Here is a 27742-nt window from a genome sequence, read left to right on the forward strand (position 1 = left end):
GAATTTCTTCAGTGAGGATCACCTTGTGTTATCAATAAGAATGGGTGCCATACTCTCCAGGAATAAAAACAAATGGTCACTAGAAATTGTGCTAATGTACATTTTTTAAAACAGTCTAAAATCTTTCTATTTATGTTTCATATCTTCCTATTTAGGTTGACAATTGATGCTGAGTGCCAATTACAGTTGCACAATTTTCCAATGGATGAACACTCCTGCCCCTTGGAATTCTCCAGTTGTAAGTAATACTCATTCTATATTCTGCATCCCCTCTCACCACTTAGTCTTTCTGATTGCAATATCAGTTAATTGGGAGACTTAAACAGAATGCAAAATTGCATTAAGCAGTGTTGTTGACTTTGAAGATTTTGACAATCTCTTTCGTCATAAAAAAGGATGTATTTTATCAGGAATTACGAATAGATTTCATTGAGGCATAAACTTTTAATAAACTGGCAGTTGTTTCCTGGAGCCCTTTGTTGAGAAGGATTGTAAAGCTTGTCCTGGTCTCAGTAGAAAGAGGTAAATGTGCATTATACATCTCCACTCCCTCCACGGGTCCAGAAGAGAGTAGCAGTACATTTGCTAGTTGTTTTCTCCCTTTACATATCAGGATACACAGAGACCCAACAATGTTGTTTGTTCATTCCAGTTTTGATATACCTATAAAGATAACAAAATTGAAAATTACCTCTTCCACCTGGAGTTCTAGTAATACCTAAAACTAGTTATCTACCAGTGAGCAAAAGACTGATTTTTGGTGTCATGTGGGTCTAATTCAAATCCCAACTCCATCAACTAAAGACTTGAGCAAATTACTAAATCTCTCAATGAGTTCATAACACAGGTGCCCAATAGAAATTATAAGACCTGCCTCACCTCAATATTGTTTTGTTGATATATGTAAAATGGTTGGTACACTACCTCACACATAATAAGATTTAATCAAAAGCTCTATTATTTTATTAATTATTATTATTATCATCAGATAATAGACTATAGCAAGAAGAGCATGATGATTCTAATACAAATTAAGCTTTAGTAACCTTCACAGATATTTTCTGTCTGAATCGAAAACAAGCCTCAGTTTCCCCCACGTTTGCCTCACTATTTGTTCTGCTGTTAGATTGCTCACCTCCTTCTTATTTTTGGACTGTCAATTGTGCATATTGGGTAGAATGAAAAACTGGCTATGAGTTTTAAGTTTTTAATATAGGTATAATTTCCCAGCCAGGGAGTGATGGAGACTCCTAAGAACCAACTAAATCATAATCACAATACTTTCAAAAAAAAAAAAAAGAAAGAAAAAAGATGAGAAAACCAATCACCTGTTTCAATAAACATCATTTCCAGAGAGAACCAAAGGAAAACTCACTGTATATTATATATATTGAGAAAAATTCCCATTGTAAATCTTATTTCATATGTTCTACTTCATCCAAGAATAGAATATTTTTTAGTGAAAGCTTACCTAAGGTTTAGGAGATTGGATTTCTTTTCTTTTAATTTTCCAACTGGGACTACTTCTCTACTGAGTCAGCTAAACCTTAAGAAATAGTGATTTCTATGCCATCAGGTTCCTGATCGACAATTGTCTTCTGAACCCAAAATCAACTTAATATTACTTACTGCTATTAAAACAATTCAATCACCAACATGTTCTCCATAGGAAGTTCCTTAATATTATCATTCATATTCTCAGTTTTCACCACATCCAGCCCTACCAGCCTGCTACCACCACTCAATAGCAATCTGGGGATTCGGCTTTCTTTTTTCTCTCTTCTTATTAATAAAATATAGTGGGCAAAGAGTTGAACCAAAAGAAAGGAAAAAAAGGAAACAAGGGATTTTATTCCAAGAAGTCAATCAGCCTCCATAGTCAAAATTACCTTTCCACAGCATTATTAGAAGACAAACAATTGAGAAGATTTCTAGTTTTTCATCTATCTTACTTGAGTTTATTCTGCAGCTTACTTATAAAATAATGTTTATGCATTCAACAAATATATATTGACCATCAGTACCATGAAATAAGTATGATCATCATCCCCATAAGTGAACGAATAATTTAGAAGAAAAATTGAGAAAGCTTTCTAGGATATTATGGCTAGGAAAAGGTACTGATAATCATTATATTATCAGTGTAATATTTCTTTAATGAATGCTTTCTGTTGTTTTGGCTGAACATAACTGAGCTGTAAGGAATCTACATACTTCTCATTGGTATCTTCCCCTTGGTATTTCTACTTACTGCTTTTAGTTGCAGATTTCTGTGTATATTAAAATGAAGCCTCAACAAATTGAGAGAGAGAATAATGTAAATAGTTGAGGTAATTTTTCCCAGTCATCTTCTATTCCAAGGACATGCCCTGGGGAGGGATTTGAGTCTGCTCTTCTTCCATTATTTTCTGTTTTCTGCATGACTCTCAAAATCTTGCCCTGTTGACTCCCTTTCACCATAAACAATATCTTGCATATATACTATTTACTATATACTGGCTACTTTTTATATCTTACCCCAGACAATGTAAAGTATGCGTATAGTATATACAAAACCATGTATAGTATACCTTCTATGCAATTTAAGTGCTTTTCATGGGTAATTTTGACCTCATGGTTTTTAAATCTAATTTCCCATTAGGATATGGGCAATTGTATTGACTTTCCCTATGGTAATGCTTTTTAGTCCAAGATCCTCATCTAAGTCAAAACTATCTCTCTTGGTATCTCCCTCAGTGTCTTGTTCATAGAAGGTGGTTGCCACATATGTTCATTTTTAATCATTTACAATGTGTGCTTTCTTATCTCATGGCAGATGGCTATCCGCGTGAAGAAATTGTCTATCAATGGAAGCGTAGTTCTGTTGAAGTGGGTGACACAAGATCTTGGAGGCTTTATCAATTTTCATTTGTTGGACTGAGAAATACCACTGAAGTAGTGAAGACAACTTCTGGTAAGATGCACTTGAAAATAATTTTGAGTGACCCTTCCAGAGTTTAAATTCTGGTGTATATGATTTAGAAGCTTTCAACACTTGTCTAGAAATGATATTCAGAAAATTAAATGAAGTGTTTTAATTTACTAGAGAAAATTGTAATTGGTATTCTAGTATAATACATAAATATAAATGGATTTTATCAATTTAAAGCAAATTAGATTCAAATTGGATAAGCAAATTATTTGCTTAATTCCCTTAAGAAAAATAAGTAACAGTTATTAAAAAAGAAGAAAATACTTATTAGGCACAGGTATAATGTTTCTTTTAAGAAATATGTTTCATATTTAAAGTACCACATGGGGAAGATTAACTTCTCAAAAATGCAGAAAAGTGACCAGAGTGGATATGAACTAATTCCATGTTCAGTAATTAAATATTTTGAACTGGCTTCATCAGTGAATAAGGGACTGGGTTTTGGTGTCAGACAGGCCTGGGTTCAAATCCCAACTCCATCATTTACCAGCTACATATTTTAAGAAATTACTGAATTTCTCAGTGGATCAGCTCTCCCAGATAACCAATGTGGACAAAAAGATCTGCCTCGCAGTCATACTGTATGTATTAAAAAAAAAAAAAAAAAGGTAAAATGCTTAGAATGATACCTAACACTTAGCATTCAATAAGTAGTAGTGCCTAATAGTATTAGTTATAATTATCAAGTATGCATGGGACCTAATGTGGTCAGGACTTCAGTTTTTCTCAAGAGAAACTAAAAATCTATAGTATTTTTATATCAAATATCATAATTTTTAATGGTATTAATTGAAGGTGATTTAAAAAAACCATGTGGGGCAAGTCAAACATATTTCCAGACCAGATCTGTCTCATGGGTGGCTATAGGTTAATACAAACCCTCTGCAATGCTGAGTGCATATTCCATATAGATTATTCCAGCTACTCCTTTTTAAAGTTATGAGAATTTAAATATGTCCTAATTTCAAATATAAACATTGTGTTCATAGCTTACCATCTATTAAGACATACTTTTTGTATTTGTTACCGTGAATTAAGCTGTTTTCTGTTGATTTATTCATGCATACCTGATTGTTTTCCTCCTGAAATTCATAGGACGTATTTTTGTGTTGACTCATTTAGAAAAAGGCCTTGGTCTGTTGTACAAGGAGAAACAAATTAAGGACCTAGACAGAAATGGAAATTTAAGATTCTACCTTCATAAGCATCATCCTCTAAATCAAAAACCTAACATTGTTTTTGGCATTTGCAGATTTCTTCAAAAAAAAAAAACAAACTCTTATGTTGCAAAAAGAATCTGAAATAAAATCAAAGAAATGCTCTAGTTTATTTTTAAAATGTGGCCTTATGTTCTCTTATTCATTGGAAATCCTGACCATCAAGTACTAGAACAGTCTTTATTTTGGTCACCAAACCAGATTCAGGACTGCCTTAGAACAGGTCTTCCATCTGTGAGAGAGCACATGTAAAAATAATCTCTAAGTCTATATGCTTCCAGAATAAGAAATTGGGCATTAAGTTCTGTTGTATATTCATATCTCTATAGTTATTACAGCACCCTAAAACAGAACTCACAAATTTATGACTAGCAGATCTTTTGTTCAGTCATTTAAGCCCAGAGTGGCATTAAAACCAAACGGTGGTGAGGCAAGTGTTGGCTTTATATCATAGGGTTTGACATCATCCCCTCCCCAAAGTCTCATACTGAGAATAATCTAGAGTATTTATTGTCTAACAAGAGATACATCCAAAAGAAAATAATCTATTTACTTAAAGCATGGCAAGAAAATTTATCAAGGTATCACAAGGCTATTACTCTTCCTAGAGAAATCAAAGCAAAACTGTATTGGTATCAGATTTGATATTGAGTAGCATCATTTAATTGATTGTATCAACTCCTTGTGAGTTTTAATATGGAGGTTAGCCTCCACCTTGGTCTCTTGTCCACTCCCTGCTCTTGCTGGTTTGTTTTTTCTGTGTGGTATCATTTCACTTGCCTCTGGGAAGAGAAAGGGCTGAGTTGAAAGTTAACACCAGTGCCGACAGGCAGCCTGATTATTGTGACAGTTGATTTTGTAATGATTGGAAGTTTCTGTGTGATCTTTGTTTTATTTCTGATGCCATTCTTATCTTCAAAGCATGGCTCCATAACTAGTTAATATCTACAAGGAAGTTATGTTAACAGCTTTCTTGGGAAGTTATCAGAAGATCAAAATTATAGCCTTTTTGAATCTTGGCCATTACAACAACGTGGTTTTCTCTTAGACTTATAGTAAATGTGTCTCCCTTTGAGAAGCCTCTGTCAAAACTAGGAGAGAATAGTGCCTAAAATTAGGCCTAGTTTACTGCGGAGACTGCTAACCTTCACTCATTCAAGTCCACCTTTCATGATTTTGTTATGTCTAAGTGGTGACTGTACTGTGGGTTCCTTAGTATATTTTTTCTTTAAATTGATTCCTTGTTATTAGTAAAATGATTTTTTTAAAGGAAAGTTCACATTAGGACCATAATTGGAAAATGAGAAGCATTTGACATAAATAGAAATTGATATAAGAAAGAATATAATGAAAAATGAACAAATGTTCTTAAATTTTAAGTGCACATGTTTGTGTTCCCTGGGCTCTGAGTATGTGGGAAAAGAAAGAGATAGTAGAGAAAAGGAAAAGGGTAACTAGCACCAAAGTAAAACACTTCCTTGATTTAAACAGAAGGGTAGAAGAAGCAGGAAGGAATTTTCTTACACATAATTCGAGGCTATGTGATAATTCTGTATACACCACTTGAGTCATCTTTATCACCATTTATGTGTGTGTCACTCCTGAGAAAAATATTGCCTCGGTGGTAGACTGATAAGACTTGAAGAATACCTTTAATTCTTGGTCAATACATCAAGATAGATTCTGGATCCATGATTTCTCTTCAAATCATCACCTCTTCCTGATTGCTCTGTATGTGGTAATAGCACCATCATTGTCCCAGTGAGCCAGGCGTGTGAACACTCAGAGTCACATGTCCGCCTCCCACATCTAATGAATCACGAAGGCACGTATACCTCTGAAATATCTTGTGTAACTGTCCTCTTTTCACTTGCCATTGCCACTGTCCTAGTTCACGATCGTGTCTGTTCTCATCTGGACTCTTTTGGGAGCCTATTAAACTACATCCCTGCTGTCAGTCTCTCTTTTCTACAGTCTATCCTTTATACATTAATCATAAAAGCTAGCACTTACTGAGCACTAACTACATGTACCATAGCAAACATTTTATATACATGACCTACTTTAATTCTCATTACCATAGTCATATTTATTGTCATTAACACTGAAGGTATCACTGCGGTTAAGGAAACAGACTTCTAGGGGTTCATTTACTTGCAGAGATCAGATTTGGCAGCTGGGACATGAATTCAGGTGGTTTGCTTTCAGACTCATGCTTTTAATCACTGCGCTATTTTTATTCGCACTGTGTCCCAATAAGTCTTCCTGAACCACAGCTTTCCTCATGTCCCAAGAATTCAGGAGATTCAATTAAGCACAAGCTATTGTTCCTAATATATAAGCCCCTGATCTCAGGAACTTTCCAGCTTGGTTTTCTATAATTTCTCAGCTTGTGACAGAACTACTTTGTTAATATTTTCATGAATATAAATAGCTAATCCTATACACACATTGAATTTCAGTCTCCTTTCTTTTTTGAATGGCTTGTCATCTCAGCCCTACCTTCTTTATGACTTTAAAACATAGAAAAACAGCTTCTCTTCAGCGAGGCCTTTCAGACCTTAATGCCAGAATGCGCACTCTTGGAGCCAGACAGCTCAGGTTTGAACACTGATTTGTATACATTACTGAATATATCTAAGCTCAATATCACCAATGTTACAGGGTTACTCTCAGGATTAAGTAAAATAATCCACTGAAAATGCTTAAAATTGTGCCTAACACATAGAAAGGACTCAGTAAATGGAAGGCACCATCATAATCATCATCAAACTCCCCCAGGGCATTTTCACCTACTTTATGAAAACATAATTTCCACCTTATATTTTTTTAGCAGTTGTTTTATTCCCTCTTTTCTGCCCTCTCATTCCAATTAGTCATAAACTTCCCAGTGGAAGCCTTCTTTTAATCATCTTTGTATCCATGATGCTATTAGCCTGGTGATTTGCTTAGAGTTGTTGATTAGTAGGTAATTATAAAATGGATTGCTTGTGACAATTATGTTGATAAAACCATAAAATTTCCCTCAATTAAATAAGCAATGCAGAATTTTACTATATATTTTTCCACTACTCATTGTTTTCTCTCAAGTAGAAGACCTTGTTCTTTCTAGTCATATTTCCATGGACAGTTCACCAAATTATCTACATGATTTTTGGTATCAAGCAGAGCTTTGTTCCTGATGTTCTCATCCTGAGATGTGGGTTAGAAAAATGTGCAAATGAGTTTCTTAGGAGAACCTGCATTCTTGGGATACCATTGCCATTATTATGAATCAAAAAGAAATACATCGTGTTCTTCCTACATTAGAAAAATGTTAAATCTTTTTTTCTTCCAGTTTTATTGAGATATAATTGACATACAGAACTCTATAAGTTTAAGGTATACAGCATGATTTGACGTAAATAGATCATGAAATGATTACCATCATAACTTTAGTGAACATCAGTAATCACATATACATAATAAATTAAAGAAATAGAAAACAAAATTTTTTCCTTGTGATGAGAACTCTTAGGATTTACTCTCTTAACTTGTAACTATAACATATAGCAGTGTTAATTTGTCATGTTGTACATTACATGCCTAGTACTTATTTATCTTATAACTGGAAGTTTGTACCTTTTGGCTACATTCATCCAGTTCTCCCTCCCACCACCCCCGCTTCTAATAACCACAAATCTGATCTTTTTTTCTATGAGTTTGTTTGTTTGTTTTTGAAGTCTAATTGACCTACAACACTATGTTAGTTCCTGGTACACAACATATTTCTACACATTCAAAATGGTCACCATGATAAGTCTAGAAAACCGTTAAATCTTCCGTATCGTCTTTAGAAATGTAAACATCATTGTTTCATAGTTTTTTGGCATTCCCATGTACATTAACTATTATATACTTCCTTTTTGTCTTTAACCCACCTTTTTGGCTTCGATTCCATGTGCAAGTTATATTTTCTTGATTTCTATTACAAGAAATGCATAAATACTAAAATAAAATTAAAAAAAGAACTCTGTACCACTAAATTCATCTTACTTTTCAACAGTGGCATGCAGACCACAATTTTAGAAACACCAGCTCTGTGGATGAAGTCCATGTTCGTTGCTTGATTTCTAAAATATATGTAATCTACCCTATATCTTCAAACATTGCCCATTATTCTCACACCATATCCTTTATTTTCTTGAGGTTTTTTGGATAAGTTGAACCTATTTCAGGTCTTCGTGCTCATTTTTCTTAATACTAAGCTCAAGTTCAACCTTCTCTGCCTATATCAGTGTATACATATTGGTCAAATAATTCTCCAAATAGAAAATAAATAGGGCTTCCTTGGTGGCACAGTGGTTAAGAATCCACCTGCCAATGCAGGGGACAAGGGTTCAAGCCCTGGTCCAGGAAGATCCCACATGCTGCGGAGCAACTAATCCTGTGCACCACAACTACTGAAGCCCGTGCGCCTAGAGCCTGTGCTCTGCAACAAGAGAAGCCACCACAATGAGAAGCCCACGCACCACAATGAAGAGTAGCCTCCGCTCACCACAACTAGTGAAAGCCCATGCGCAGCAATGAAGACCCAACACAACCAAAAATAAATAAATTAAATAAATAAATTTTTTAAAAAAGAAAAAAAATAGCTCCCACCTTCTAGGCTGTGTTTTAACTTATATGTCTTTGGCAAACACAGGTAAAGATACTCATCGTTGACATAAACTATTGTGGGGGAAATAAAAAGAGAAATGAAAACATATATAAGGTAATGGTAATTTTTTTTGAAGAGATTGGAATAAAAAAATTAATAAACCTAAATGATAGGAGAGAAGTAAACAACTGTAACCCAGTCCTACACTCTTGGGTTACTTTGGAATCACAGTAAGTAGTGAGCCCATTTTAGTCAATAATAAACTTTTCAAACTACTTGAAGCAACCTAATATATTAAATGAAATCAGTGTGAAAGACTGCACAGTAATAGATTTTTATTTTATTTTTAGGCTTCAATTTAGAAAATTTAACTTTGGTTTCAGGAGAGGAAAATGAATGGATTACGTAAAGAGCTGGGCCAGGAATGGACATGGAGAAGTCACTTGCCCTTTCTGGGATGAAAATTCCTTATTTCTAAAGAGAATGCATTTGATTAGATGCTTCTTTAAAGTCCTTGGACTTATTTATTATCTTTGATGTAACCAAGGTTACACTATAGATGTCTCAATGTAGGAGTAACTTTCTTTATAAATTAATGATTTCCTAGAATGTTTCCCTTCCTCAAGTTTTCGACAATTTCAAAGCAAGTCAAATGCAAAAATAAACTCCTTTAGGCTTCTAACTTAAAAGGGATGACATTCCCACTCCATTTTTAGAATCTGTTTTGTTATTAGTGATGTGACATTATATATATACTGGAATATTCATATACTACATTTAAAAATCCCACATTGGAATGCAAATTGGTGCAACTATTATGGAAAACAGTATGGAGGTTCCTTAAAAAACTAAAAATAGAGTTACCATATGATCCAGCAATCCCATTTCTGGGTATGTATCTGGAGAAAAGTCTAATTTGAAAAGATACATGCACCCCAGTGTTCACTGCAGCACTATTTACAATAGCCAAGACATGGAAGCAACCTAAATGTCTATCAACAGATGAATGGAAAAGAAGATGTGGTACATATATACAATGGAATATTACTCAGCCATAAAAAAGAATGAAATAACGCCATTCGCAGCAACATGGATGGACCTAGAAATTATACTAACTGAAGTAAGTTAGAAAGAGAAATACAAATAGCCTATGATATCACTTAAATGTGGAATCTAAAATACGATAACATGAACTTATTTACAAAACAGAAACAGACTTGCAGACAAAGAAAACAAATGTATGGTTTCCAAAGGTGAAAGGTGGGGGAGGGATAAACTAGGAGTTTGGGATTAGCAGATACAAACTACTGTATATAAAATAGATAAACAACAAGGTCCTACTGTATAGCATAGGGAACTATATTCAATATCTTGTAATAACCTATAATGGAAAAGAATATGAAAAAGAATATATATATCTAACAAAATCACTTTGCTGTCCACCAGAAACTAGCACAATATTGTAAATCAACTATACTTCAACTAAAAAAAAAGAAGGTTTAACTATTAAAAAAATAATCCCACATTGGAATTTTAAATTCCAAGGTTGCTCTGACACTACCTAGTGAGGAAATGGGGCTTTAGAAGTGGAGAGGGGCTGCATAGAGGAGTCATAGGAAGTCTAAGGAAAATTGTTTTCAAGGTGACAAATTTCATTTCTGCTTACATTCCATGGGCAAGAACTAGCTGTGTGTTCCTGTGTAGATAAAAATGGGGCTGGGAAGCATAGCTCAGTTGTGTGCTAGGAAGCGACAGTGGGTTTTATGACTTTCTAGCATCTGTGAAACATGCATGACATCATTTTATTTCTCACAAGCTTCTCAGAGAAGTAATATTTTTCCTTTTACAGATGAAGCCACTTAAGTTTAGAGGAGCTAAGTAATTTGCTCAAGGCTATTCAATAGAGTTATTTACCCAGATCCCAAGTTTTTACCCCACTGCCTTTCACAAACACATGAGGTAAAGAGATGAATTAATTAAAATAAAAAAGTTATTTCTAAACTTGATAATAGCTACTTTTATGGAGACAGTGCAATGAAGTAATAGCATTTAATATGATAACTATATACATATATCCAAAAAATGTTAACTTATAGGAATAGCAATTATATTTACATGAGGCAAAAACATCAAGTGAGAAACAATTTAGCAACAATATTTTACTTTTTCAGAAACATATTTATTGCTTATAAGATATTATTATTCACTTGCTAAGTGAACCTATGGATCACCAGGCAAATCTGGCGTTAACTAAGAAACTGTTGGATCCAGTATATTTGTATAATAGTGTTACTTGCAGAAAAGTCTCATCAGAAAGAAAACATAATAAAAGGATTGCGTGACTACTATTTACAGTAATTTTGAGGACTAATATCTTATTTTGACCATCTATCAAAACCAACCAGGTCAAGACAACATTAATTTTTATCCAAGTATATGGTGTTTCCTAATTCAATCAAAATTCTTCTTTTGCTATGTTTAAAAGACATGCTCATCAATGTGACTGATCCAACTAAAAGAGCTCTCCTGTTCAGCTGCTGTCCCCAAATAAATGTAAACCATTAAATAATTTTAAAAAACATGAAAATGTGAGATGGTGGAGACTGACTCTATAGACATTGTGCTCTGTAGACAGACTCATTGAATGTTTCTTTCACTCTATTTGATGCAGTCAAATAATTCCTTCATCTTACTTTTGCATTTTCAGAAAATAATGCTATCCAGCATTGCAGCTATGCAAATTTGAGCATGTCAGAGACTGAAAAGGGCATCAAATAGCAGTGAGGAAAATAATGCTTTTTTTTGTTTTGTTTTGTTTTATACTTAACTTTCTTTTCTTCAAAAGGAGGTTATTATGAAGGTCACAGCACATTGCAGGCATAATAGCCCGGAAAAGCATTTCTGGGGTATACAAGCTGGGGCTGAGCAGAATTTGTTTACTATTCTTGTTTGCCACTCCTGAAGTCTATCTCGTTTAGGAAATCAAGAACAGCTAGTTTTATTAATCCAGGGCAGAAAGAGATCAGAAAAACCCAAGGACTAGAGAATTGACACATATATTAAGCATGACTAAGTATATTATTTTTTTGCTTACTTAAAAAAAATTTTTTTATTGAAGTATAGTTATGCCAGTGCTGTGCCAATCTCTGCTGTACAGCAAAGTGACTCAGTTATATGCATATATATGTTTTTTTTAAATTCTTTTCCATTATGGTTTATCACAGGATTTTGAATATAGTTCCCTGTCTGTGCTATACAGTAGGACCTTGTTTATCCATTCTAAATATAATAGTTTGCATCTACCAACCCCAAACTCCCAGTGCATCCCTCTCCCTCCTCCCCTCCCCCTTGGCAACCAAAAGTCTGATCTCTATGTGAGTCTGTTTCTGTTTCATAGATTGGTTCATTTGTGTCATATTTTAGATTCCATATATAAGTGATATCATAGGGTATTTGTCTTTCTCTTTCTGACTTCACTTAGTATGATAATCTCTAGTTGCATCCATGTTGTTGCAAATGGCATTATTTTTTTCTTTTCTTTTTTCTCCTGGCCGTGCCTTGCGGCATGTTGGATTTTAGTTCCCTGACCAGGGATCAAACCTGCAACCCCTGCAGTGAAAGCACAGAGTCTTAACCACTGGACCGCCAGGGAAGTCCCCTTGTTTACTTTTATATATGGTGTCTCTGCTATTCAAGAAACTGACAGTGCTTCATGTTTAACATATAAACCACATCATAAATGTTTAATTTTTCACATTTGTCTCCCAATTGATCCACCCCAAAATTAACTACTTGTTATACATCACCTCTCAGAATAATGTCAAAAAGAAATACTAAAAAATAGCATTTTCTCTAGTTCTTCTCCCCTACCCTCCACAAACCTAATTGTTTTGCCCATAAGCATTTCTCTATCAGCTCTATAAGATGGTATCTTTATTTGTGAATACTGAAGTACAATAAATGACATTGATAATAAGATGAAAGCTTCAGTGTAGATAACTGAGTTTACTGGAAGAGTTTCCAAACATGATTTCTAATCTGCCTTTACTTGTATGACTTACAGCACCATGCAGTTTGATTTTCATCATATCTACTGTTCACTGCTAAGTGGTGAAGAGCTTTGTAATATAAAAGACAATGTGTAATGCATGAGCTGTGAAATACCTCCTTGCTAAACATATAATGCAATCACGAACATTAATTGTAACCACTTAATGATTACATTTTCTAAGTTGGTGATTTCTTGTTACCAGTATTAGTGACTGAGAGTAAAATTAGATTGATAGAAAAATAAAATTTTAGGGCTAAATATCAAAGATTAAGGCCAGTTGTAATTTTACTTTGGGTAATTACTCCAAAGAGGTAAAAATCACTGTTTGTAAATTGGTAGTCAATTGTGTAACTACGGCCTATAGCACAGATCATTAGACATGGACAGAGTTAAATTTTATTTATTTCTGTCAACATTGAACAATTGAGAAATTTCATATGCAAATCTTAAACATCTTTACATCTTAAATATCTGGGTTGTCATTTGCATTTGAAAATGATTGGGTAGAGTTGAATTCTCACCTGTCCTAGTGGGTGAGAGACACAATCTCCTTTACCAAAATTCCTAACACCCCCTGTTGTATTTTCAGGACTATATGATTTTCTTCTTGAACTACTGTTCCCTTATTTTGGAAAACTATATGCATCTCATTCGAACATATATATATATATCTCACTCTAAATAGGGGGAAATGAAAGATAATCATTTCCCAAATGAGAACACATATGTATCTGTGGAAATGAAGAATATTCATTTACTTTTAATAGGCGGAGAGAATTTCTATCACAAAACGATACTGTAAGAAATGAATGTGAAAACTACTAATCAATCAAGGTTTGCCTGAGAGTAGACAGTGAGTTGCAGAGAAGTGTCATAACCTAGCCAACCTAGATCTCGCTTGCTTTTCACGTTCTACAAATGGGTTTATTTATCATAAATATCTAGCATATGCAATGCAAATTGATTTTAAGTTCATTCAGTTTATCTCTACCACCTGCTTTCATGGAAAATGGATTTTAAACAGAGTTGTGAAGTTCTATATATGGATATCTGTGCATCTAGTCTTCTCTGTATTTTCCTTTTATTTTTTTCTTTCAGCTTACATCTAAGCAACTAAAATGTGTATTGCAATTTTCCTGCACATTACTGATTAGCAGCCTTGCATAGCCAATTAACACTTTTTCCTTCATCTTCTTTGATAAAATAAGGCAGCTGGATATAACACAAAAAAACTATGATTCCTTTTAAGAGTTTCCTTTGTGGCTGTGTTACCATATAGTTGAATGGCCCTGAGCAAGTCATTTTCTCTTTCGGCCCTCAATATCTTCATCTCAAAATAAAAAATTTAACTAGATTAAATGTGAAGGTCCTTTTCACCCCTAAAATGCTGTTCTGTATTTCCTGATATTTAGCAGCTCTGTCATAAAGCAAATGTCTGGTGGGTATTTAGGTTTTCCATGTTCCCATTTCCTAAGAGAAATTTCTTCATGTTTTCTTATTCTGTAAAACTCAGCAATTAATAGATCTAGTTTATCTGTCAAGTATAGAGAACTCTGGGAGCTACTGTGGGGCAAGAGGCCCAGGGGGTTGGCATAGAGATGGTTGGTAAATTAGTTAAGGTATGAAAAAAATGAATTTGGCCTGGGAAAAATAGGCCCACTGTGGGTGTGAATAGCGAGGGTGGAATTTCATTGAATTCATGTGAATGAGAAATTGCAGAGGATGAAGATAGGACAATGGCTGTGACATGGCTTTCATAGAGGAGAAAGAATAGACACCTGGCATCCTCAAACAGAAATAACACTTGCAATCAAGAGCACATGGTATGAACTTAGTTTATTATTTTGTGTTTAATTATATAAATTGGGCTGCTATGAATCAGCAGTCCATTAAAATAGTACTGATACTACCAACTCTGTAATAATAATAAGAATATAATGTGCTAGCATTTGTAAGACCTTTATATATACATCATCTCATTCACTTTTCACAGTAATTCTATAAGGTGATACTCATTATCCAGGTGGCATTATGATGTACAAGCAATCTTGTAGAAAAGTATCCAGAAAGGGTAGAGACTTCCTCCAAGACCATAGAATAAGTTACTAAACAGATACCTGTGTTTGCTGAGAGGCCAATTTTCCAATCCAGTGATGACTGAGCTGTTCTGAATTTGTGTTTGCAGAAAGACTTGTCCTTGGCTGTATTTTTGCCTAGTGTGTAATTTCTTTTCGCTTTATTGTTATGGCATCTATCTGTCTATCTATCTATCTATCTAAGTTGATTGCACACATGTAAGGTAGAATCAGACTGTTTGTCAGCTTAAGCTAGACTATGCTATGGTAGAAAATAACCCTTAAATCTCAGTGGTTTAAAATTTATATATAATATTATACATATTCTTGTATTGCTCTTTCCACTGTGCTTTTTCATTCTGTGGCATGCCATTCTCAGAGTCAAAGGTGAAATAACAAAAGAATAAAATGATTCTTAAAGTTTCTGCTTGAGGAAGCAAGAAGAACTACAATTCTGCAGCCTGTGGAACGAAAACCACATTCACAGAAAGAGACAAAATGAAAAGGCAGAGGACTAAGTACCAGATGAAGGAACAAGATAAAACCCCAGAAAAACAACTAAATGAAGTGGAGATAGGCACCCTTCCAGAAAAAGAGTTCAGAATAATGATAGTGAAGATGATCCAGGACCTCGGGAAAAGAATGAAGGCAAAGATCAAGAAGATGCAAGAAATGTTTAACAAAGACCTAGAATAATTAAAGAACAAACAAACAGAGGTGAGCAATACAATAACTGAAATGAAAACTACAGTAGAAGGAATCAATAGCAGAATAACTGAGGCAGAAAAACGGATAAGTGACCTGGAAGACAGAATGATGGAATTCACTGCCATGGAACAGAATAAAGAAAAAAGAATGAAAAGAACTGAAGACAGCCTAAGAGACCTCTGGGACAACATTAAACGCCAACAACATTCGCATTATAGGGGTCCCAGAAGGAGAAGAGAGAGAGAAAAGACCAGAGAAAATATTTGAAGAGATTATAGTCGAAAACTTCCCTAACATGGGAAAGGAAATAGTTAATCAAGTCCAGGGAGCACAGAGAGTCCCAGGCAGGATAGATCCAAGGAGAAACATGCCAAGACACATAGTAATCAATGGACAAAAATTAAAGACAAAGAAAAATTATTGAAAGCAGCAAGGGAAAAACGACAAATAACATACAAGGGAACTCCCATAAGGTTAACAGCTGATTTCTCAGCAAACTACCAGAAGGGAGTGGCACGATATATTTAAAGTAATGAAAGGGAAGAACCTACATCCAAGATTACTCTACCCGGCAAGGATTTCATTCAGATTCGATGGAGAAATCAAAAGCTTTGCTGACAAGCAAAAGCTAAGAGATTTCAGCACCACCAAACCAGCTCTAAAACAAATGCTAAAGGAACTTCTCTAAGTGGGAAACACAAGAGAAGAAAAGGATGTAAAAAAACAAACCCATAACAATTAAGAAAATGGTAACAGGAACATGCATATTGACAATTACCTTAAACGTGAATGGATTAAATGCTCCACCAAAAGACACAGGCTTGCTGAATGGATACAAAAACAATACCCATATATATGCTATCTACAAGACACCCACTTCAGACCTAGGGACACATACAGAAAGAAAGTGAGGGGAGAGAAAAAGATATTCCATACAAACGGAAATCAAAAGCTGGAGTAGCAATACTCATATCAGGTAAAATAGACTTTAAAATAAAGAATAGTACAAGAGACAAGGAAAGACACTACATAATGATCAAGGGATCAATCCAAGAAGAATATGTAACAATTATAAATATATATGTACCCAACATAGGAGCACCTCAATACCTAAGGCAACTGCTAACAGCTATAAAAGAGGAAATCGACAGTAACACAATAATAGTGGGGGACTTTAACACCTCACTTACACCAATGGACAGATCATCCAGACAGAAAGTTAATAAGGACACAAGCTTTAAATGACACAATAGAACAGATAGATTAAATTGATATTTATAGGACATTCCATCCGAAAAGAGCAGATTACACTTTGTTCTCAAGTGCACACAGAACATTCTCCAGGATACATCACATCTTGGGTCACAAATCAAGCCGCAGTAAATTTAAGAAAATTGAAATCATATCAAGCATCTTTTTCCGACCACAATGCTATGAGATTAGAAATCAGTTACAGAGAAAAAATATAAAAAAACACAAACACATGGAGGCTAAACAATACATTACTAAATTACCACGAGATCACTGAAGAAATCAAAGAGGAAATCAGAAAATACCTAGAGACAAATTACAATGAAAACACGATGATCCAAAATCTATGGGATGCAGCAAAAGCAGTTCTAAGAGGGAAATTTATAGCAATACAACCCTACCTCAAGAAACAAGAAAAATCTCAAATAAGCAACCTAACCTTACACCTAAAGCAATTAGACAAAGAAGAACAAAAAGCCCCAAAGTTAGCAGAAGGAAAGAAATCATAAAGATCAGAGCAGAAATAAATGAAAAAGAAATGAAGGAAACAATAGCAAAGATCAATAAAACTAAAAGCTGGTTCTTTGAGAAGATAAACAAAATTGATAAACCTTTAGCCAGACTCATCAAGAAAAAGAGGGAGAGGACTCAAATCAATAAAATTAGAAATGAAAGAGGAGAAGTTACAGTGGACATCACAGAAATACAAAACATCATAAGAGATTACTACAAGCAATTCTATGCCAAAAAAAATGGACAAGCTGGAAGAAATGGACAAATACTTAGAAAGGTATAACCTTCCAAGACTGAACCAGGAAAAAATAGAAAAAATGAACAGACCAATCACAAGTAATGAAATTGAAACTGTGATTAAAAATCTTCCAACAAACAAAAGCCCAGGACCAGATGGCTTCACAGGTGAATTCTACCAAACATTTAGACAAGAGTTAACACATATCCTTCTGAAACTATTCCAAAAAATTGCAGAGAAAGGAACACTTTCAAACTCATTCTATGAAGCCACTATCATCTGATACCAAAACCAGACAAAGATACTAGAAGAAAAGAAAATTACAGGCCAATATCACTGATGAACATAGACACAAAAGTCCTCAACAAAATACTAGCAAACTGAATCCAACAATACATTAAAAGGATCATACGCCATGATCAAGTGGGATTTATCCCAGGGATGCAAGTATTCTTCAGTATATGCAAATCGATCAATGTGATAAACCATATTAACAAATTGAAGGAGAAAAACCATATGATCATCTCAATAGATGCAGAAAAAGCTTTTGACAAAATTCAACACCCATTTCTGATAAAAACTCTCCAGAAAGTGGGCACAGAGGGAACCTACCTCAACATAATAATAGCCATATATGACAAACCCACAGCAAACATCATTCTCAATGGTGAAAAACTGAAAGCATTTCCTCTAAGATCAGGAACAAGACAAGGTTGTCCACTCCCACCACTACTATTCAACATAGTTTTGGAAGTCCTAGCCATTACAATCAGAGAAGAAAAGGAAAGAAAAGGAACACAAACTGGAAAAGAAGAAGTAAAACTGTCACTGTTTGCAGATGACATGTTACTACACATAGAGAATCCTAAAGATGCCACCAGAAAACTACTAGAGCTAATCAGTGAATTTGGTAAAATTGCAGGATACAAAATTAATGCACAGAAATCTCTAGCTTTCCTATACACTAACAACAAAAGATCAGAAAGAGAAATTAAGGAAACAATCCCATTCACCACTGCAACAAAAAAAATTAAATACCTGGGAATAAACCTACCTAAGCAGGTAAAAGACCTGTACTCAGAAAAGTATAAGACACTGATGAAAGAAATCAAAGATGACACAGATGGAGAGATTTACCATGTTCTTGGATTGCAAGAATAAATATTGTGAAAATGACTATACTACCCAAAGCAATCTACAGATTCAATGTAATCCCTATCAAATTACCAGTGGCATTTTTTACAGAACTAGAACAAAAAATTTCACAATTTGTATGGAGACACAAAAGACTATGAATAGCCAAAACAATCTTGAGGGAAAAAAGCGGAGCTGGAGGAATCAGACTCCCTGATTTCAGACTATAGTACAAAGCCATAGTAATCAAGACAGTATGGTACTGGCATAAAAACAGAAATAGAGATCAATGGAACAGGATAGAAAGCCCAGAGATACACCCATGCACCTATGGTCAACTAATCTATGAGAAACCCGGCAAGGATGAACAATGGAGAAAAGCCAGTCTCTTCAATAAATGATGCTGGGAAAACTAGACAGCTACATGTAAAAGAATGAAATTGAAACACTCCGTAACACCATACACAAAAATAAACTCCAAATGGATTAAAAACCTAAATGTAAGGCCAGACACTATAAAACTCTTAGAGGAAAACATAGGCAGAACACTCTATGACATAAATCACAGCATATCCTTTTTGACCCACCTCCTAGAGAAATGGAAATAAAAACAAAAATAAAAAATGGGACCTAATGAAACTTAAAAGCTTTTGCACAGCAAAGGAAACCATAAACAAGACGAAAAGACAGCCCTCAGAATGGGAGAAAATATTTGCAAATGAAGCAACTGACAAAGGATTAATCTCCAAATTTACCAGCAGCTCATGCAGCTCAATATCAAAAAAAACAAACAACCCAATTCAAAAATGGGCAGAAGATCTGAATAGACATTTCTCCAAAGAAGGTATACAAATTGCTGACAAACACATGAAAGGATGCTCAATGTCACTAATCATTAGAGAAATGCAAATCAAAACTACAATGAGGTATCACTCACACCAGTCAGAATGGCCATCATCAAAAAATCTACAATCAACAAATGCTGGAGAGGGTGTGGAGAAAAGGGAACCCTCTTGCACTGTTGGTGGGAATGTAAATTGATACAGCCACTCTGGAGAACAGTATGGAGGTTCCTTAAAAAACTAAAAATAGAATTACCATATGACCTAGCAATCCCGGTACTGGGCATATACCCAGAGAAAACCATAATTCAAAAAGACACATGCACCCCAGTGTTCATTGCAGCACTATTTACAATAGCCAGGTCATGGAAGCATCCTAAATGCCCATCGACAGACGAATGGATAAAGAAGAGGTGGTACATATATACAATGGAATATTACTCAGCCATAAAAAGGAATGAAATTGGGTCATTTGTAGAGACATGGATGGATCTAGAGACTGTCATACAGAGTGAAGTAAGTCAGAAAGAGAAAAACAAATATTGTATATTAACCCATATATGTGGAATCGAGAAAAATGGTACAGGTGAACCAGTTTGCAAGGCAGAAATAGAGACACAGATGTAGAGAACAAATGTATGGACACCAAGGGGGAAAGCCGCGGGGGGTTGGGGGTGGTGGTGTGATGAATTGGGAGATTGGGATTGACATGTATACACTAATATGTATGAAACAGATAACTAATAAGAACCTGCTATATAAAAAAATAAATAAATGAAATTCAAAAATTCAAAAAAAAAGTAAACAATATATTGGCAGAATTTTGATAACAACCAGTAGTACTTTTTTGTTAATATATTAGATATTCTGCTGTGGCTAAAGTCAATAAAGTGGTAGAGTTACTGAAAAAAAAAAAGTTTCTGCTGCTTGATAGGCATAAATCAATTGTTTTTGCCAAAGCAAGTCACATGAGCAAGCCTGATGTCTATAAGGTGGGATGCATGTTTCTCTTAGACAAAGGGCCACAAGTGAAGGCCTCTGTAGGGATGGATTTGGTAGAAAAAGACAGCAAATATTTAAAACTACATAACTGTAACCAGTACTTCCCATTAGTATAATCCTTCATGCTATACCTAGCCAGCCTACCTGGCCATGTAAGTACCTATAGCTCGAGATCACATGTCAGGATAAGTCACCCCCAGCAAGGGAAAGGAATGAGTAACTCTCAATGAAAATAGAACCCAGGCATAAAATTGTCTCTTACTCTGAGAATACCCCTCTTGAAAAGGAATTCTTCTCTTGTTTTTGACAAGCCTGCTTCACTTTGTCAATGACCTAGAGCCATGATTTATGTAAAATTGGCTTCAGAAGGAGCAGGTAAGAAGACACAATATTAACGTGAAAATTATCATAGGGTGATGGAAACTGTCAAGTTTTACAAATCTGGGGAAGATTTCCCTTGCTGTACTGCTGGGACAGCTTTATTAATTATTATGGAAAACAAGTCTGTAAATATTGGTCCCATACTAGATTCAATTTTACAGATATTAGGCAGTGGTAACTTCTAAGAAACAATAAACCAGAATCATCCTCTTATCAGGAGGGGGAGATAATTGAACATGATTTAATAATGAATGGCCACAAAATAATGAAAAGGTCAAGCTTTCTTGATTACTGTAACTTTCTGCATGGAAAAAAAAAATCCTTAATATTTCTAATAGTCCTATGTTAGAAAAAAGTATAAACAAAGTGGTTTCAAGTAAAACTTAAATGCTTTATTTAATCTTAACAGTGTGCTGTAATTTTAACTACTTCCTCTCTGAAGCATTCTTAAAATTAATTCTGTTCCTCTGTTTTATAGATGAAGTACATGAAATATAGTGCTACCAGTAATTTAAAATATTTCCACATGGCTAGCTATTAATGGAACTAGAACTAATCAACGGGCATCTATGTCCCCAAGCTACTGTACCCTGGCCACTACCTAAGACTAAGCTAATATAAAAAGAAATTTTCATTTCATTGGCTGATACTGTATTAGTGAATAGTAGGAGATATTTTGGTTCTAAACAATCTGCCACTACTAATCTACACAGAAATAAATAGTGTTGATAATGATATGATCATGTGTACGTTAAAGACGGCTTTCATTGAGCATTTCACATGCAACGGGCACTATGCTAAGTACTTTACAAGATTTATGTAAACTTGCAACAGCTTTAGAAGGTAGATCTTATTGTTATTTCTGTGATCACATAGCTGGTAAGTGGCAGAGCTAGGATTTGAACCTGTGCTCTGAGAGAGGGTCATAGAGTTTTTGTTGGGTCTCATTTGTAGGACGTAGTGATTTCTTTTTCATTAAGGAAGAAGGCTATTCACATGAATAGGTGTGTGTGTGTTGTGTGTGTATGTGTAACACATAATAAAGGACACATGTTTTCAAGGTACCTTATGTGATTTGCATATTGTAACAACCTGGTATGTTTTGTTTTTTAAGTTGATGGCAATATTCAGAGTGTTGATAACTGACTCGAACCTGATAGGTCCAGTTTTCTTCTTACAAAGATAAGAATGAGGAAGTAATAGAAGTGTGTTGAACAAAGCTAGGTAAAATGCTTTCTAGATACTAGAAATAGTATCTATGACTCAGAGGAAAACTCTGGATAAAATTAAATCGATGTTATATTAGTAAAACATCACTCTTAGTAAAACTTGAAGGGAAAAAAATATTTGGTTAGGAGTGAGAAGATCTGGCCTTAAGTCCTAGAAGACCTTATTAATAGGTATATACATATGGGCAAATCATTTAACCTCTTGAATCTTACTTTGCTTATCTGTAAAATGGAAGAATTATAATTGTCCTATCAGAGTTGCTATGAGACTTAACTGAGGTAAGTATCTGAAAATGCTTAGGAAATTGTGAATAGTTTTGGAAATAGATGACAATATGATCATAATATAATTATATTTTCCTCTCTCTAACTGTTGAAATTTTAAAAAAAGTTTCTGCATGAAAATTCCAGGCATATTTAATGACTCTGAGAAAAGTATTTATAATTTATTGAAAGTTTGTAGAAGGTAGTGATTGATGCAATGATCTACTCCTGCTTGCTTTGTAACCTTCCAGTTAGACCGAAGAAAAGGAAGAAAGCTGAATTGTGTGCAAAAAGCAGAAGTGTGAGTGGGAGTGCTCTTTTAATAGCTGTCCCATAAAGTGGCTTTGGAAGAAAAGTGCTTGAGGATTTGGGAAAGTGATATTAAGCTGACTTGTTGACTGACCCTGAGTAATTTGGAGTGTCTAACACACATACACACACACACATTTGCTAGGTGCATCAGAGGAGTTCATTATTTTTCATTTTGCATTACTAACAATGCTCTATACCAGTGGTCCCCAACATTTTTGGCACCAGGGACCGGTTTCGTGGAAGACAATTTTTCCACGGATGGGGGGTTAGTGGTTCAGGCAGTAATGGGGAGCGATGGGGAGTGGCAGATGAAGCTTCGCTCGCTTGCCCGCCACTCACCTTCTGCTGTGCGACCAAGTTCCTAACAGGCCGTGGACTAGTAGCAGTCCACGGCCTGGGGGTTGGGGACCCCTGTTCTATGTCATAGTTATGTAATAAAGACAAAAACACCCAAGTCAAGGAGACCCTGGACTTGCCCCATCAAGTTACCTTATTTCCTAGATTAAAGAAATGAAGTCCAGAGAAGTAAAATGGCTTGCCTAAGGTCTCCCAGCTAGTTTCATAGGAAATGAAGCATCTAATAATTGGTTTCCAGATCTCATCCAAGCCTCTTTGTTAAATTCTATAACTCAAAAGTTTACTTTGGCAGCTCCTCTCTCTTGCATCAGATATTGAAGTAAAATAGAAAGAAGAAAAATAAAAATCAAGAGGGAAAGAATGACTGAGTTAAAAGGTGACCTATTTCTACTTTCTGTGTTTGCTAGAAAATGTTGGCAATCATTGCTTTCTGAGGAGTAAGTTGCATTGGCTTAGCTTTTTTGATGGTGTAATACTACGCAGTATTAGTTGAAATACTATGGAGTGGTGAAAGGAAAGCTGGAGTAGAGAGTCTTAAAACCCAGGTTCTACTTCCAGGACTGCCTCTAACATGCTACATTATATCCTGATCAAATGCCTTTGTGTATCAGGTTCGTATCAGTAAGATGTACATGACATTAGCTGGAGTCCTTTCTCAAAAATGTATGGAGAGAATCAAATGAGAGAATGGATGCGAAAATGCTTTACAACAAGTTGGGAGTGCGGCACGTGCAAAGCGTCGTCATCATTGCTTTAATAATTATCCATAAGGACCCCTTAGAGCCGAAGTTCTAAAGGTGTGTGTGTATGTGTATATATACATATATATATGTGTGTGTGTGTGTGTGTGTGACACACACACACACACACACACACACACACACCCCTTTGTGCCAGTAAGGAGACTGAGACATGAGGAAAATGAATCATTTATCCCAGCTCCAGAAGGAGCAAGGTGGGACTGGGAACGTGACTCAATTTCCTGCTTCTCACTCCTGGGTTCCTAGGATCAGATTTTGTCATCAGAACTTAATAAGGATGACAAGCTGATAACAATCAAGGAGATTATTAAAGCAACATAAAAGGCAAAATTCTCTTTTCTTTCTTGCTACTCTTGGTGGGGAAACTGCTATTAAAAGATCAAGGCTAAATGTGGAAATGAAAGGATGAAGGGAGTTACACTCAGAGGAGGATAGAGAAGGATGGAATTTGGGTGGCCCCTGGGATGAATGCATTTTCACCTAAAGCCAAGAAGGGACCTGTAGCTTTGACAGTTTTGAAGTCCGTGGGGGGTTTGCAGAGAGCACAGCAAGCTCCATTCAGTCCTCTAACTTTCCTGGGAATCAAAAGTTAAACTGTTAGATGAGGAGTGTAGGATGGAAAACATTTTGAAATGAGAATTCATGTAGAGATTTGGAAACAAATGTTAGGAGGATTATCCTTTCATTTCAAAACATTCAGGGCAGTCTCTTGCCTCTAAGAGGGGATGCAAGGAAAGTTACAAAACTCTGCATTAGTGCTAGTCTCTCTTCTGTTTGGGACCGAGAGAAACAAATGTTGATTTCTTGAGAACTGATGGCCTCCTTGAACATTTCTAGCAAGATAATTGCTGTATTTTGTATTTTAAGACATCACTGTTATCCAATATTATAATAATTAATAATGTGATTTATTTATTGAAAACGTGCTACGTGCAACAAAGGGCCTATGGAAATTTCTATGAAGTATCTCTTTCAAGTATCCCCGTTTAAGTACCTCAAAGCAAATATGATGAGTACCCTCTTTTCAGAGATTAGAAAACTGTGACTCAAGGAAATTAGTCCGAGTCTTCACAGCCAATAAGATAAGTAGGGGATTTGAAATCAGATCAAACAGGCCGCAAATCCCAGATTCTTAAACATTCTGTTCTGTAAGATTCCTTCCAAGGATGCCTTTGGTGAGGGATAGGGGATGAAGAGGAAGAAGAAAAAGAATTCTGCAGTTAAAATGTACTTAAAAAACCACTGTAAGTTGAGACCAGCTTGCCTAGGAGGCACTTGCCAAAATAGTACTAGGTTATGCCAAAGGCAGGTTCAAGGGCGCTGTTCTTTTGTAAAGATCACCTGTTGGGCATCTGAATGTGTCAGCTTCCTTATTTCTTAGAGGCTTATTTACCACTGAATTTCACCAACTCTAGGAATAGAAACTCAACGTAGATTAGGGAATTCATGCAAATTAGTGGGTAAACCCACTCAAAACATATTGGATAGAAATATGGTTTCCACGCTTTTTTCTTTTAACTGACTCAAGACTTTCATCGCTTTAAAGAAAATGTACCTTACTTTTAGGAAAACGTTTAAAAAATCCCCCAATACTGTTTTTTTTGCTATTGAGATTATTGATTCCGAGTGGCAATGTTATTTATTCTCTCAATTAGTCCATGCAGAGAATATTAATACAGCCATTTTACAAATTAAAAAAATGGAAGCTCAGAAAGGATAAATAACTTGCTCAAGGTCACATGGCCAGTGAATGGAAGAGCCAGAATTCCGACTCAGTCCAGACTGCAAACCTGCCTGTATACATCTGTGCAACACTGCCAAACTCTCCCAGGAGTGGCTTCAAGCTCTGGTTAGCTCCTTTCTTTAGGGTCAGCTAAGTTGAGCTCCTTGGTTATTTATTCAGGGCTCCTATGTTCCAAGCATCATTAATAGGGTTCAAGACGAGCAATTAGACGTGGTCCTTGCCCTTGGGCAGCTCTCAGTCCAATGGAATGACAATGAGTCGGATCTAACCGAATTTTAAATAGTATTTTACATGACTCTCTATGTGACAAGCCTGGTGAAGCATCACACACAAAAATCCATACTTTTTACTACACCAGAGCACCTTAATGCACATATGCTTCTGCAGCATGTCATCCTCACTTCTTTTTCTTTTTCTGAGTAAAAAAGCCATTATCTTTAAAATATCTCAGATTCTTAAAATACCTTAGTATGTGTTTGGAATATAATTTGGAAGCACTGGTACAGTCATTATCCAGTTTAAGGGCTACTGTAGTTTACAATGGTGACTGCTCCAGGGGCTTATTTTAGAGAGGTGCCTACCTCCACCCACCCCTCTTTCTGGCAGTTAGGATGCGCACCCCCATGCGTGCAATGCCTGGTGCCTCCCAGACAGAGGTGGTGGGAGAGAGGTGTCTGCATAGACCAACTGCCAGCCCAGCGAACTGGAAACCTTTGCTAAAACGTTAGCCCATGTGGCATTTCTATAGCTGTGCCAATTTAATGTTGAGTGAGATGCTGCATAGTTTCTGCATGTCTTCCCCTGTCTTTTACATTCAATTTTTGGCCCATGGAAGTACCAGCATGAGCTTTGCATCCAGACAAATCTAACGTGTCTGTAGCTCTAGATGTGATAATCATTTGACGTTGCATCCAACCTTTGAATTTACCCTCAGTCCCTCAGGAGTCTTTTCTGTGGCCTAGGAGAATATAATAGATCATGGTCAAGGACAGTATTGAGATCTCTTTGAGATCCATCGCTCTAGTGTTGCAATTTCATGTCTAAACATGAAATTATACCTACTAGATTTCTCTGTACAAAGGAGATATTAGGAGGTTACAGTCGGCACTCCAGCACTGTAGCTTTTACTTGAATAATGCAGCCTTCTAGTCTAAGAGGTGGACTTGGGAGAATTTTGGATGAGGAGTCAGATAACTTGAGCTCTGATGCCATCTCTGCAAGCTTCATGGGCTTGGGCATGTTTCTAGCCTGAGTCATGGTTTCCATGCCTATAAAAATAAGAACTGAAATATTCTATTTGGTAAACCATATTATATAATTGCATTATATAATCATTGAACTCTATTGGATCATTTGTGCAGCATTGTACAGGAAGGAAACCAGCCAGGTTAGATGAGTAATTTCCACTGAAACGTGGTACTGAAATCCAACGTTGCTTTCATTAACCAAGGTATTCTTCAGTTAGTTACTTTCTTTATTTTTCATTTAGTATTTCGTGGCATATATGATAAATAAAATCTGTACCAAGGGGTATTAGATTTCAAGTTATATGAGGTAAGAATCTCACTTTCAAGAAGCTTAAAGCCTAGTTATTTTAGTTATTTATTCAATGATTATAGAACTGTAGACGCTCTCTTTACTCTCCTTATTTAATTCACTTAAACTAGTCTACACAGCTACCCTTTCCAGTCCCTCTGTTGAAAGTGTTGACTGATGTCCTTGGCAATTTGAACACTCTAGGCTCGTGGTTTACTCTATTACGTGGCCATATAATTCTGTCAAATTTAATATTTACCCAAAACAAGTTGGGTTTCTGCCCAAATCTGTTCATGAATGTTGAACTACTATTTTAATAATATATTAACTATTACATGAAGTCATATATTTAGGTGTGGGTTAAGAATGATTATAAAAATGACAAATGTTAAAACAATTTTTTGCACTTGATATATCTTAACTGGATGAATTTAGATGTGTGGTCCATTAATTTAGGGTCTATTTATGTGTGAAAGGTGACACTTTGAAAACCAACTGGCAGACTCTTGTTCAATGA

At 35.5% G+C, this 27742-nt stretch overlaps 1 protein-coding gene across 5 annotated transcripts in view; it reads left to right on the top strand.

Moving 5' to 3' along the window:
• GABRG2 (gamma-aminobutyric acid type A receptor subunit gamma2) overlaps positions 1–27742 on the top strand; it is a 122756-nt gene that overhangs the window by 39658 nt on the left and 55356 nt on the right. For all 5 annotated transcript variants that reach the window (XM_059919607.1, XM_059919609.1, XM_059919608.1 and 2 more), the window contains exons 5-6: positions 156–238; positions 2816–2953. In XM_059919607.1, coding sequence (XP_059775590.1) covers positions 156–238; positions 2816–2953 — 221 coding nt within the window. The remainder of the gene's footprint in view (positions 1–155; positions 239–2815; positions 2954–27742) is intronic.

This window comes from Balaenoptera ricei, chromosome 3 (assembly GCF_028023285.1).
Source record: "Balaenoptera ricei isolate mBalRic1 chromosome 3, mBalRic1.hap2, whole genome shotgun sequence".
Classification (NCBI taxonomy): domain Eukaryota; kingdom Metazoa; phylum Chordata; class Mammalia; order Artiodactyla; family Balaenopteridae; genus Balaenoptera; species Balaenoptera ricei.